The 15731-nt window shown below is 35.6% G+C and overlaps 1 protein-coding gene across 1 annotated transcript in view; it reads left to right on the top strand.

The window, feature by feature from the left end:
- DOK6 (docking protein 6) overlaps window positions 1-15731 on the top strand; it is a 272262-nt gene that overhangs the window by 156035 nt on the left and 100496 nt on the right. Inside the window, exon 5 of the mRNA XM_039839865.1 lies at window positions 5929-6118. Coding sequence (XP_039695799.1) covers window positions 5929-6118 — 190 coding nt within the window. The remainder of the gene's footprint in view (window positions 1-5928; window positions 6119-15731) is intronic.

Genomic DNA, 15731 nt, shown 5'->3' with positions numbered 1-15731 from the left:
ACTATGGTGAGGACTAAAGGAAATACAGCGTGGAAAGCAAGCAGCACAACGCCTGACAGGAAAGTCAGCATTTTCCGTGGCCGTCCGTGAATGTCTCCTTCACATTCACGCGAGGCGCATGTGAAATGAGGAAATTCTGGGCCCTCGTCCTTATCTGCAAAGTAAACATCTCCAGGATGTGGGGCCAGACATCAATATTTTAACAACCCCAATGACCCTGATGTGCACACAAGTGTGAAAGCTCGGAGTGATAAACTGTCAACTATAATTAGCGTCAAAAAAAAAATCTACCAGCGATTTTAGGAATTTGTTCATTTCTTGCAAATCCTCAAAATTATTGCCATAAATTTAATCTCATGTCAATGTATTGTCTTCTTAATACCTGTTTACATTATAGTGATTTTTCCTTTTTTACTGCATATAAGTTATTTGTGGCTTTTTTCCCCTTCTTCAGCGTCATCAGATTTTACCTATTATGAGACTTCGGTATGATTCAAACTGTATCAATGTCTGTCCTTATTCCCCGTTTCTAATCACTCAGTTGCTCCACGGTTTTGTTTAATTGCAGGTTCTTTTTCAAACGCTTGAGATGGATGTTTATCATTTTCAGCCTTTCACTTTTCTAATATATTCTATAAATCTATATTTTCCCCACAGCTCAGATTATAATATAACAAATGTTAAAATTGTAGGGGAACTTTTAATTTCCATAGACCGTAAGGAAAAATAATCAAAATATTATCTCTGATCATAGCCTTTCTAAATAAAATCTAATATGTAATTTAAATCTCTGAAGTTCACTTGATAAAAATATTTAAAAGATAACAAAGGAAATGATTAAGAATCATAAAATAAAACAAGGCAGTCCACAATAAACATTAACATTTTGATAATAAATTAATAATAAATTTGAATAAAGAAATTATTTTTTTAAAACAGCTTTGCTCAGACTGGATTCAAAATAATCTGATTTTATTTAAAGATTCAAATTAGCCAACTGACTCAAGAAAAAAATAGAAAATCTAAAGAACTCAGTATCCATTGAAAAAAAATAAAAATTATTATACAATCTCCCATACACTAACTCCAGTCCCATATATTGCACTGTTGAATTCTATTCATTTAAAGAAGAAATAATACCAATTTTATGCAAACTTTCAGAAAACAGGAGGAGGGATTAATCCACAACTCATTATATGAGGTCATTATAACCCACATACTAAAACCAAAGTCAATACAAGAAAAGAAATTGCAGGCAAATTTAGGGATGTTGCCGGCTGGAAAGTGTGAAGTGTGTATGTTGCGTACAATGATCTATATACTATTCACACACATATATATTAGCAATCAACAAACAAACGTAAAATGAAATATGAAAATATCATTTATAATACCATTAAAAAAAATCACATACTCAGAGATAAAATCGGCAAAGTATATAACCAGACCTCTACCCCGAATTAAAAAAAGATCTAAATAAATGGAGTGATACACCATGATCGCGATTACAGTATTCAATATCATGAAGAAACTGACTCAGATACCGAGGGTCTGCCGGACGACCTCTCATCCTTTTGTTTTTTTATTTGTACTCGCTAGATGGCGTTTCGCATCAGGACACAAACCCCGTCTCCGATCCTCTGCTTCCTGTTGCACCTACATGCTCCATATACCTCCACCTGCTGGGCTCAGGCTAACAGCTGTGCTTGGATGAGCTTCTGCCCTAACCTAGGCTTGCAGAAAACCTCACTGGCTGAGAATGGACAGTCTCTGTCCTCGGTGCTGGAGGCCCGTTCAGTCTCCCACACAGACCCCGGGGGCTCGCGGTTCCTTCTCCCGGACCGCTTCTCTTGAGTGTAGCCACCCGTTCTCGCCAGATCTTGTCCAATTCAATTTAACCAAACCTTGTTTTGTCATCGTCTAGAGACTGGGCTTACAGGAGGGACTGGAATCCCGTGTCCCCGGCCTTTTGAACACAGTCTCTACCTTGGGACCTCTTAATCCAGCCTAGCGTAAAAATGCCCTTGTAAATGTAACTACGGATCTAGTAGTAGTATCTTTGCTGGACATAACAGTTAGTTGAATAAATAGTCCACCTTGTTATTGCTTTAGGTCATTTAAAATAAAATTATATTTTCTTATATATCGACCATTATACGAACATAAATTTTACCAAAATACAATTTCATGGGCAATGTGTTTAAGATTTTTTTTTCAGTCTAGAATTCTATAGTTTATGTGTGTGAATACACTTTAATCTAATATGTTTTTTGCATAACTTTTTCAAACATTTACTCCTTCACACGTTCCACAGTCTTCACAGCCCTTCACATTAGTAGAATCTTTATTCGTGTTTCAGGACACGTGTTTAGACAACTAGTTTCTTTTTTGATTCTCTCGGGAACTTGGAAATGTGCTGTTTAGTGCCGCTTAATAATCTTTTTTGTCGCTGTCGTTATCGATCGATCACCTTAAAAGAAAACAGTTGGCATAGGCATATCTTGATCAATTATAAAGTGTCTTTTATGTACCTCCTTTCTCTCTGCCTCTCCTCTTTCTTTTGTTGCAACTGGCATGAGATCACTTTCTTGCCTAATCAGTCATGAGTCGATTGAGATGGATTAATTTGTTATATTGTGTAAATGAATTGGGGGTTAATTCATTTGGGCGGACATAAGAGAACAGTGTCGAGTAACACGCGCTGGTTTATTCTGCTGAAGCATTCTTCGTGGCTTCCCCAACGCTGCTACTGCCTGGCAATACTCTAAGATGTTTCACAAATCAGCAGTTCTCAAAGTGCGGTCCCCAGAGCAGCAGCAACAGCATCCCTGGGAGCATGTAGAAACGTACATTATCCAGCCCCAGCCTGTACCAGAAACGATAAAGGTGGAGGATGCCCAGCCATCTGTGTTTGAAGAGGCCCTTAGGTAATGTGCATGCGCTCGAAGGCCTGAGAACCAGTACTTGAGCAGTAAAAACGAAATGCACGTTTTAAATAAGAAAGTGGCACGATTGAGAGTGGTTTAAAACATCTGCCTGATAAAACTATTTCACAAAGGTAAACATATATGAAAGTCGTCTTAGTGGAGCAAATTTTAACGATGCCACATTGATATGCTTTTTCCAGTGGAAACCGTATTGCATTTTAGCAAAACAGCATGTTTTACATTACTAGGGGCATGAAATAAGTCATTCATAGCAAATGCAGAAACCTTTCTTCCATTCCGGTGGAAGTCTAAGAAGTGTACCTAACTGGATAACTTGATGTGCCACCTTCTCGATGTGCCTACTTTTCTGCTGGGTCACATTAGTCTAGTTTTTAATTGAATCTCAAATCCTTGGAAATTAGCCATTAGGGGAAGATGGACTTGAATATTTAAAACTTGGAATAAAATTTCTTAGGATAATTTCTTTCATCAGATGCAAGATATAGTATTAAAAGGTAGATTGGAACGTTCTAAACCATAATAAGAAGGGTTCGACTTGAGTTGCTAGATAACAGAGAGTATGAAGACTGGAAAATTAAAAGTCAGGCAAGAGGGAGGGTCACCATAGGTCCATTTCACAGGCTTTATGTCACCTGGAGCTGGCCATGGGAGGACTCCTTCAGACCAGGTTATCCCAACACTTTGTATTTGTTTATAAATGTGCCTCAGTGATTTTTATATTAGAGCTCTGTGTCATGTGTATCAAACTAAACTCACTCATTCATTATTTTCCAGCTTTCTCCAACGTCCACTGTGACAATTGCTCTCTTTTTTTCTTTGTTATTACTAAGTGTTACCTGCTAACATTAGAGCACACAGACATCTCTGTGAAAATATAATGGTTCTTCTGAGTCCTCTGAAATACTCTGTAGGTTATATGTAATGTTTCATGTACCATCTATCTGAAAGACACTCAACGTCAGGATTAGTTTTTACATGTTCAGTTTTGGTTTTCTCTTCTTTTCTCAGATAGCAAACTATGGGTGTGAATATCGAGGGTCAGGGCAGCCTTAAGCAACAGTAAAATTGGTTAATGGTATTCATGTACTTCGATATTTCGGAGGAAGTATTGTTACTTCTTGCATGTTGGCAGTGATTCTTTGGCCGCTGTCTTTAGACTCTGAAATTGATGGAAAGGAAAGAGTGTAGAGGAACGTTTTACTTTCCATTTATAACTACAATATTTTCCATACGCACAGCAGATGCCACCGACATATGATTAGTTCCAAATGTGAAAGCCAAACTTCATCAAAACGGTCTTGACCGAAAAAAAAAGAAGAGTGCCATTCAAGCATTATCTGTCTTCCTGACGCGCTTTGTTGGGTCCAAGTCTCATTTATCCTCTTATATGCGTTCATGGCCCTTTGATTTATTACTTGTAACCCCATTGGAGTAGGAAAGGGGGTGGGCATGTAAGTGATGTATTTAATGCTAAATGTTGATATCTTACTTGGTTGCATAGAATTTATGGAATATATATGTATACATGCTTCTTCATTTTTCAGCTATAAAATTTATCTAATTATGTTTTTTCTTTGGGAAACGAATGTGAAATCCACACACATATTAGTATCATGGGTCAATAATCTAGTAGAAAATTGAATAATTAGATTATTTCGGTCAATAATACCTACACACTTGAATATAAATATTGTCCATATGGTTACTAACTTTCAAGCTGTTGTGCTTAAATTAAATGTAACTGATTTGGAATCTGATTTTTTTTCTGGCATCAACAAATCTTATTCTGAAAAATACCTGCCACAGAAAAGATTCTATTATACAGACAATGCCAGCTCAGTACTAGCAAACAATCGGTGTTTAAAATCGAGGCATTCCGATGGAGGAGAGCACATTCCTAAACATCTCCATCCTTACCCAACTGCAGCTGTACCATTATGCCTCTCAAAATAATTAATTCAACAGCACCGCCTTTAAAGCACTATTCACAATTAAATTCAAACTCACAAAGATATATCTGCCAGTAATTCTTAAACTTTTTGTTATCATGACTCATTATTTTTATAATTCCTCATTTCTTACAGCCCATAATCATCATGGCATGTATTTATCTCATTCATACAGTTAACCAATATTTATTGATCACTTATTTTAAACCAAGACTATGGTCCTAGGAACTAAGGATATTTTATAGCATACTTCATAGATCATCCCAAGGTTTTAATTCTTGGAACGTATGAACTAAGCTTATTTTTCAAAATCAAGTGCATGTAATGCATTTAAATGAGCATCAAGGGCTGCAGAAATTTGTGCTAGCCTTTGAGATACACAAAAAGTTATAAAGCAAGGTTTAGAATTACTACCTAATAATCAGATTTTCAACTGTAAAATACCCTGCAATGAAAGCAGCTATGCATTCTTATTTTACTTACCAAAACAGTGGCCAAAGTCCTTCAGAAGGACTTCTGCAGGTGACCAATACTTTCAATTCTCATATTCTGTGTCAGACCATGAATACAATGTTTTGAGAGTCTGTCTGGGTGTGCCTTAAATACTTCCTGTCACAAAGGTGACAATGAGTAAATTCTTGCTTAATTAAATAAGACACTCCTCACAGGAATGTATATATGATATCCACTTACAATGTGTGAAGATGCAGACAGCATCATTTGGGCTGAAACCCACTTAGCTTTTTACCCTTACCATTTCCATAATACAATTTAACTATTTAATCCCCACCATAGAGAATGCGTGCAACAAAAAGGTGTCAAATAAGTGGATTAGTTCATGATTAAAAATACTTTAACACCCTTTTCATACAAAATTTTTAAAAAGTGGTGTTTTGCAGTGTATTTGAGTATCACCGAGAGACATGGTAGCACTTTCTGAAGGCCGTAGGTAGGTGTACCAGTGAATATCGTTCTCATAAAGAGTCACACCTCTTTTCACTTATTTTTCTGCATTCTTGGTTTCTTTGCAGAGCGATTCAATGTGTATCTGATGCCTACGCCAAATCTGGACATTTATGGTGAATGCACCATGCAGATCACTCATGAGAACATCTATCTCTGGGATATCCACAATGCCAAGGTCAAACTGGTGATGTGGCCTCTCAGCTCTCTGAGGCGATACGGGCGGGACTCGACGTGGTTCACCTTTGAGTCGGGAAGGTAAGCTCTAAGTGCAGCAGCCAGGTGTAGGAGGCGTGTGACACATGTCTCCTGAAGAGGGGGCGCTGTCCACCAGCACCCAGGGTGACCGTTGCTCTCAGAAAGGGTGGAATTCGCCACCCTTAACTTCTCCAAGTCCTCGATAATCAAATTAAATCATGTTTATTCTATGACAGGTTCATCACTTCATTCAGCATAATGTTAGACTCTTAGGGTGGCATCAAACTAGTTTTTTAATTATTAATAATTATTTAACTATTTCAATACTATATTTTTGTTGTGTCCTACTATAGTTTTGGTATAATAGGTTTCCCATAAAATTTGGCATATCCATGCTGTCGTTATTTTTGTGAGCTTTTTTTATAAAAAACTTTGAAAGAAGTTTTCTATAAATTTGCTGAAATATTACTTATTCAATTTGAAATAAGTTAAGGCAATATTCAGCTATCCATGTGTTTACGTTAATAATATTGCGTCTAAATATTAATTCGGAATGGCTGAAGAAATGTTGGCAAATCCATAATTTATTAAATGTGTAACTCAGATTTTAAATTTGGAGTGTCAAGGTAAATATGTTGCTTTCTTGATCACCGTCAGAATCCATCAATGTCTGAAATGAATGCTTGCCTCACAATCATTATTTACAAAAACGGTTTAGACGTGAGCTTCAACCAACTAGGTCCGTGTTGTCTTTCTCTGACCCCTTTGATATGGTTGTTACACACCCAAGACAAGACCTGGGTTTGGGGATTCTCTATGAGAGATGTTTAATGTGTCAGTCTTGACACTGGAGATGTGATTGATCACATTCTGAAAATGAGATTGTGGCGTCGTAAGGTAATTACAGTGAAGTTTTGTTGCACTTGAGATAGCAATGTTAATTTCAGAACTTTCTTCTTCCAAAAGTGTTAAATATTAAGTCAAAATCAGATTCTAATAATACTCATCTAGGGCAGGCTAGATGTCTTAAAATTTTAAGAAGGAAAAAGAAAAACCTGAGCTAAAGTAATTTTGAGTCGGGAGCCCTTTTCTAATGAGGTAATATTAAAGTCTCTACCACATTGATTTTGCTAAAAGCTTCCAATCCTATGTTTGCTTAGTGACTATGAAGTTCACTCAACTGTTTCTTTCTGTCTGCCTAGATAGTGACAGTGTAATAGTAATCACATTCTAGATAGCTATTAGGAAATAAAAATTCCCATAAGGAAATGAATACTATTAGACTAGTACACTATTTTACAAATTATATGGTTAGGAAAAAGGGATTATAACTTAGGGATTCACTGACCTAAAATTTATGATACATTATTTCACCGGCCTTAAAAGTTAGCGTATGTGTATGTAAAAAGGGTTAGTTTCTTTTTCATCATTTAGCAACGCTACCTCCAGGCTCCCCTTGCCTGGATCTTTCCCCTCCTCGGGTTCTCCTATTTCTTTATTTTTATCTAGAGCAATTTAACTATCTTGTCTGTTCCCTCATTTCAGTAGCTGTCTCCGGATTTTAAGAAACAAGGCGTCATTTTTTCTTTCCTAGTGGTTATGTGGGATTTTCACTCCATTTATACCTGTCCACATTAGTTTTTATCAATTTCTCATTCCTTCCAAGTTTATAAGGGGACTATACTGGCTCTCCACAGCTTTTTTAATTGATAATCTCAACCAAACTTATTTGATGTGCAGTTTGGCTTATCTGACATTCAATATTAATTGGTCTTCTACGATCTTGATGATTTTTAACCATTTCGAGATACATGAAAAAATATAAATATATGAGAATAAATAAGGTCCTTAATCCTCAAGTTTTTTCCGCTTTGTTTGGGTTTGATTTTAATTTGGTTTTGTTGGTTTAGAAGGTAATTTTTCTTTGTTTTTTGTTTGTTTTCCAGATAAATTTTTTAAAAATCAGATGTCTTAATATCTAGAAATTATTTAGACACCCACACTCCTGTGTCCTGGAAATCAGAGAGAGCTAGATTTAGATCCCAGAGGTGTCTCTTATTAATAATTTAGCTTGTGCCATTTAACTCCTCTGGCCTTCAGTTTCCTCCTTGACATCAGGAGAATTATAATCTCTACGTCCTAATGTGCATGAAGAGGTTGAGTGAGTTAGTGACTGTAAAAAAGCATACATCACCATATCGTCACATAACAGGCATTTAAGAATCATGATTACGTACTCCTTATCATATAATATGCCTTTTTCTAGTTTCCGAATGAAGCTTCTGCTTAGGTCTGAAGAACTCTCTTCCTAAGGAATTCTGCTAAGATGTATTCTTAGCCAAAAACACTGGAAATGTGGAAAGAGAGAAACTAAGCAAAAAACTTGGGAGAAGCTTGGGAGATCTTTATAAATTCAGTCTCTAGAAACAGAAGTCGGTGTTACCTGTCGTGAGTCAGAAATTTGAGGCGAGGCCAAAATGAGATTGGTACAACAAGACTTTGGAGCACAAGCAAGCGGAAAAAATCTGAGTGGCTGTCTTTATAATAACTGGTGTTTGAAGCAAAATTTACGAGTTAGTAGGTGCCTGCTTCATTGAAGAATCAGCAGATGTACAAGAACTCTCTAATTTACCATGTGTAATTATTTGGAATATGTTTACATTCCAATGTTATTGCCCATGGGGAAATCAGAGTGTAGAACAATGAAAATCAAACTTCTTTACCCTGTATATGGGGAGTTATTCCTGGACTCTCAATTCTGTTCCATTGGTCTGTGTGTCTGTGTTTCTGCCAATACCATGCTGTTTTTATTGCTGTTGCTTTGTAGTATAATTTGAAGTCAGATAGGGTGATACTTCCAACTTTGTTCTTTTTTCTCAGGATTGCTTTGGCTATTCGGGGGTTTTTGTGCGTCCATACGAATCTGATGATTTTTTTGCTCTTTTAAAAAATGCCAACGGGATTTCGATGGGGATTGCATTAAATCTGTATATTGCTTTGAGTAATAAGGCCATTTTAACTATGTTGATTCTTCCAATCCATGAACAAAGAATGTCTTTCCATTTTTTTGTGTCTTCCTCAATTTCTTTTAATAATGTCTTATAGATTTCAGCGTATATGTCCTTTACATGCTTCATTAGGTTTATTCCTAGGTATTTTATTCTTTTCGTTCAATAGCAAAAGGAATTTCTTTTCATTTCTTTTTCCAAAAATATATTGTTAATGTATAGGAATGCTATGGATTTTTGTACATTGATTTCGTATCCTGAAACTTTACTATATTTGTTTATTGTTTATAATAGTTTTTTCATGGAGTCTTTAGGGTTTTCTATACAGAGAATTATGTCATCTGCAAAAAGTGACAATTAGACTTCTTTATTCCTTATTCGGAAGGCTTTTATTTCTTTCTCTTGTCTGATTTTTCTAGCCATGATTTCCAATACTATATTGAATAATAGTGGTGATAGTGGACAGCCTTGTCTTGTTCCTGATCTCAGAGGGAAGATTTTTAGTTTTTCACCATTAAGTATGATGTTAGCTGAGGGTCTGTCGTATGTGACCTTTATTATATTAAGGTGCTTTCCTTCTATGCTCATTTTATTAAGTGTTTTAATCATAAATGGATGCTGTATATATGGGCAAATAATTTTCAACAAAGGAGCAAAAAACATACGATGGAGAATGGAAAGCCTCTTTAATAAATGGTGCTGTGAAAATTGGAAAGCCACATGTAAAAGAGTGAAATTAGACTGCTATCTATTACCATACACCAAAATTAACACAAAATGGATCAAAGACCTGAATATAAGACCTAAAACAATAAATTACATAGAAGAAAACATAGGTACTAAATTCATGGACCTTGGATTTAGAGAGGATTTTATGAATTTGACTTCAAAGGCAAGGGAAGGAAAAGCAAAAATGGGACTATGTCAAACTAAAAAGCTTTGCACAGCAAGAGACCATCAACGAGGCAAAGAGGCAACCATTCAAATGGGAGATATTTGCAAATAATGCCTCCAATAAGGGACTAATATCCAAAAAATACAAAGAATTCATACAACTCAACAATAAAAAAACAAACAATCCAATTAAAAAAAATGGGCAGAGGACTTAAACAGACACTTCTCCCAAGAACATGTGCAAATGGTCAGCAGACATATGAAAAGATACTCAAGTTCACTAGCTTTTAAGGAATAAAAATCAAAACCACAGTGAGATACCACGCCTCACCTGTTAGAATGGGTATCATCAACAGGACAAGTAATAACAAGTATTGGAGAGGTTGCGGGGGGAAAGGAACCCTCGCACACTGCTGGTGGGGATGTAAATTGGTACAACCACTATGGAAAACAGTATGGAGGTTCCTCAAAAAAAACTAAGAATAGAATACATATGACCCAGCAATCTCTTTTCTGGGTACTTACCTAAAAAACTTGAGAACACTTATCTACAAAGAGATACACACCCTGATGTTCACAGCAACATTATTCACAGTGGCCAGGACATGGAAGCAACTGAAGTGTCCTACGATAGATGCTTAGATACAGAAGACGTGATAGATAGATACAACAGAATATTACTCGACCATAAGAAAAGATGAAATACTGTCATTTGCAACAACATGGATGGATCTATTGCTAAGCGAAATAAGTCAGACAGAAAAGCTGAGACCATACGATTTCACTCATATGTGGACTATAAAACTGAGAGCAACAAACAGAAATGACTAATAGAGACTCATGGACAGGGACAGCAGATTAGTGGTTACCAGAGGAAACAGGGGAGAGGAGAGGTAGATAAGGATTAAAGGGGTCAAATACATGGTGATGGAAGGAAATTTAACTTTGGGTAGTGAACACACAATGCAATATACATATAGTATTGAATTATACACTTGAAACCTATAGATTTTAGTAACCAATGTCACCCCAATAATTTTAATTAAATAAAAATAAAAAATAAAATAAAAATTAGAAACTTAAAAAAACACTTCTTTACCCTTAAAATATTAAGGGAAAAATCTAAAGGAATCGTAAAAACTACTAGAACTTAGAAATTAATTTAGCAAGGTTTCAGCCTATAAGGTCGATGTATAAACATCAATTTTATTTTGTATATAATCTATGAATAATCTGAAGGAAAGCAATTTTAAATACCTCTTAACAAAAATAAGAAATCGTTGGAAGATGATTCAGTTTAAATGAGGTCATGAGGATAGGACACTCATGACGAGATTAGTGCCCTAATAAGAATAAACACCAGAGTAAATCCATCATTTGGATGTTTGACAATGGACGATTGTTACTTTTATAAGAAAGCACTTCCTCCGGAAGGAAGCGGGCGAAGGGAGGGGAGCGAGCCCTGAGCAGTCTGTGGACAAGGCTTTCATTCGGGGTAGGTTCAGAAATCTGTTTTCATAACCTGGGCAGGTTTTGCACTTTTCAATTTTTTCTTTGTAAATTTCCATTTTTTCTTAGTATTGAGATTTTTTAATACCTTGTATTGTCAGATTAAAAAGTTAGCAAAAACTTCCAAGGGAGAAGTTGAAAAGAAAAGCTTAAAATCATTCATGTCTCCATCTTGAGATAACTGCTTTTAATATTTTGGAGTACTTCTTTTCATATATTTTAAAAATCGATATGGAGATATTTATCCTATATTTTCACTTAATATTATTTGAAAAAAAGTAATCTCTGAGTCCTTTGAAATCAAAATTCTGATGGCTGTATGGTATTCTGAACATACGGCTATGCCATCATTAATTTAACATTAAGATGTTTCCAGAAAGAACTATTATAAATAAAAGCACACCGACCCTCTGTGAAAACATGTGGAAATCTCTGATTATTTTCTTAGCAGAGCCTTTTTAAAGAACAATTACTGGGTCAAAGGATACACACATTTTCAAGATTCTTCACAGTACAGTAAATTGCTTTCAAAGAAACGAATATAAATTCACACACCTTCTAATGGTGCAAAGAGAGTGCTCCTTGTGACCCCATAACCACAAGGATTAAAACGATGATTTAAGATGTTTCTATTTCGAGGGAGCACTTTAATATCTCATTATGTTTTTTTCTCTTTTGTTTGTTTCTCTTTTTCTTATGATTGAAGGTTTGTCCCTATGTATACTGTTCACTCGCATTTTTTCCTTCTCTAAATTTTGGGTGTTCTTTGTTCTTTAACAATTGTGATATTGACCATTATTTTGTGCATCTATTTTAAAACTGCAGACAATTTCACTCTTGTTAAAGGTAGCCAGGGGCAGAAGGTTTTGTCCATGCTTGACCCAGAGAAACGAAAGAAAGTTCTTTGCACAGGTATATCATTTGGTAGGAAATGTTAGCCATTTATTTATATCGCTGCATGTACTGGAAAGTAATAAAATGAGGTATGTCAAACTACTTTTCCCACTGATAGGCTTTTTTTCAATTGTATTGTTAAATTTTACTGCTCCACTGAAACATAAAAGTGAACATTAGGACTGGGCCTAGATCATTCTGGAGGAACACACCGCATACATCCTCACGATTATAATCACACGTCATAAGCATCAGGGAGCAGAAGCCACGAGCGAGGACAGAAAGAAAGCAAGGACCAGGAAGCTTGCAGTGACGGTCATCCTCAGAGGGACAGGGCCTTTGGGACAGGAATTTGTAGTCCATGCCAGCTTAGGGAGATGGCCCTTTTACTGGAACGATGGTAGGTTTGCATTTTAAGAATAGAAAACGACCAATTTGCCATGCAGTCTTATATTCTCAATAAAATCAAAAAACGTACCCACATCTGCAGTGGAAGTCATAGGATTTATGATTATGTACAATTTTATCCTGCAAAAGTCAAAAGGACATTTTTAGCTGCTGATGTAACATTTTCACTTCATATAATCTCATAAATATTGTAGGCAAAAATCAAGATGAGTACAAATGCCTGCGTAACTGAATTCAAGGGAGCCCAGAATCCTTTTTTATAATATTATTGTTCAACATATAACCTTCTCATCTAGCACAATGCTTAATATAACAAAACTGGTGCTTAAAATATACATCTTACTAGCTTTGATGACATTGTCTATTTAGAAGCCTGGGGAAAATCAGATTATAGATTTTAACAACTGGAAGCGTAAAACAAAACTTAAATATTGCACTACATTTCCTATGGGAAGCAGTGCATGGAAGCAGTCATATATTCTATAATTAAGGATTCTGTCACGTCCTATGTAGGCTTAATTTGTCCCTAAACCTTTTTTGTTCATGACTGCAGAGAGAAATCCTTCCTTCTCTAATGTGTGAGTTTTAATTAGTTAAAATGAAAGGTAAGACGGAGAGTTCTTAAATGTGATATCAAAGCATGATACAAAAAGGAAAACGAAATGATAAATTGGACTGGATCAAAACTGAACACCTGGCTCTTCAAAAGACAATTTTAAGGGAATGAAGAGACAAGAGACAGATCTAGAGAATGCATTTGGAAGTCACATATTTGACAAAACACTTGTATCGAAAATGTATAAAGAACTTCAAAACTCAGCAGTAAGAAAAAATACAACCCAGTTTTAAACATAGGCAAAAGATTTGAGCAGACACCTCGCCAAAGATGTCGTTGGCCAGTCACCCCACTAAAAGGTGCCAAACCTAATTAGTCATTGGGGAAATGCAAATTAAAACCACAATGAATATAACTATATGCCAATTATATTGGTTAAACTTAAAAAGAAAAATCTGGCGGTAACGAGTTTTATACAGCAAATGGAACTCTCGTATAATTTTCATGGGAATTTGAAGTGTGGTAGCCATTTTGGAAGGCAATTTTGACATTTTTAAAATAAACTTAAACATACACGTAACATGTGACCTAGCAATCTTGCTCCTATGTATTTCCTCAAGAAAAATAAAAGTATATGTTCATTAAAAAACGTATACATGAATATTTATAGCCATTTCATCATTGTTGAGAAAAACTGGACAAACCAAATGTCTTTCATTGAATGGATCAACAAGGTGTGGCCGATCCATAAATAGATTGCTATTCAGCAGTAAAAAAGAGCAAATGACTGATTCATACAACAAGATGGATGAACCACAAATGCATCATTCTAAGTGAGAGAAACCAGATCCCAAAGACAACTTACTCTATGATTCCATCAATGTTAAATTCTGGAAAAAGCAAAACTATAGGGACAGGAAATAGACCAATGATTGCCGAGGGGCAGGGCGTGGAGAGTAAGGGACAACAAAGCCAGGACATGTAAAGGAAATTGGGAAGATAATAGGACTCTTTTTTTTTATCTTGATTATGGTGGTGGATATGAAATTCTACACATTTGTCAAAACCCAGAGAACTGTATTGCACAAAGAGTGAATGTTGCTATATGTAAAATTTTAAACTTAAAAATAAAATTTAAAAAAAAAGACTTTTACATATAAGGTCAATTGATTTTTGACAAGGACGCCAAGACCATTCAGTGGGGAAAGGACAGTCTTGTCAACAAACAGTGCTGGGAAGATGGGACATCCACATGCAAAAGGATGAAGTTGGCCCCTTCCCTATCACCGTATGTAAAAATGAACTCAAAATAGATTACAGACCTAAACGTAACGCTTAGAACTACAAAACCATAAGAGGAAAACTAGGTAAGATCTTCACGACTTTGGATCTGGCAATGATTTTTTGAAAATAACAAAGGCATAGACAACAAAAGAAAAAAATAGGCAAATTGGACTTAATGAAAACTTTAATAATTTAGGTATCAAATGGCAGTATCAAAAGAGTAAAAAGGCAAATGACAGAATGGGAAAAATATTTACATATTGTATATGTGGTGAGGGATTAATATCCAGAATATAGAGAGAATTTCTAAAACTCAACAGCAACACAAACAAACAATCCAAATAAAAAATGAGCCAAGGACTTGAATAGACATTTCTCCAAAAAGAAGATACAAATGGCCAATAAATATATGGAAGGATGCTCAACATCAATAATCTTTAAGGAAATGCAAATCCAAACCACACTAAGATACCACCTCACACCAATCAGGATGACTAATATCAAAATGAAACAAACAAACAAAAAAAACAAACAGAAAATAAGTGTTGGTGAGGATGTGAAGAAATTGAAATCCTTGTGTACTGTTGGTGGGAATGTAAAGGGTAGAGCCTCTGCGGAAAACAGTATAGTTATTTCTCAAAAAATAAAATAAAATAAAAATAGGATTACCATCTGATCCAATTCTGGGAATACACCCAAAAGAATTGAAAGTAAAGTCTCAAAGAGCTATTTGTTACACTCATGTTCATAGCGTCATTATTCTCAATAACTAAAACGTGAAAGCAACCCAAGAGTTCATCAAAGGATGAATGGATTAAAAAAAATGTGATCTATACACACACGATGGAGTATTATTCTGTCTTAAAAAGGAAGTTAATTCTGATATATGCTACGACATGGGTGAATCTTTAAGACATTATGCAGAGTGAAATAAGCTTGTCACGAAAGGACAAATACTGTATGATTTCACTTACATGAGGTGCTGAGAGTAGTCAAAATCAGAGACAGAAAGCAGAATAGTGGTTGCCAGGGACTGGATGACTATTTCCCCAGGAAGAGTCCCTTTGTATGAGACTACAGAATACAATATCTATTTTGTAATTACTATCTGCAGTGATAC

The sequence above is a fragment of the Pteropus medius genome, unplaced genomic scaffold, assembly GCF_902729225.1.
Source record: "Pteropus medius unplaced genomic scaffold, Ma_sr-lr_union100, whole genome shotgun sequence".
Taxonomy (NCBI): domain Eukaryota; kingdom Metazoa; phylum Chordata; class Mammalia; order Chiroptera; family Pteropodidae; genus Pteropus; species Pteropus medius.
The sequence above is the reverse complement of the archived record's forward strand: the minus strand, read 5'-3'. Positions and strand labels throughout refer to the sequence as shown.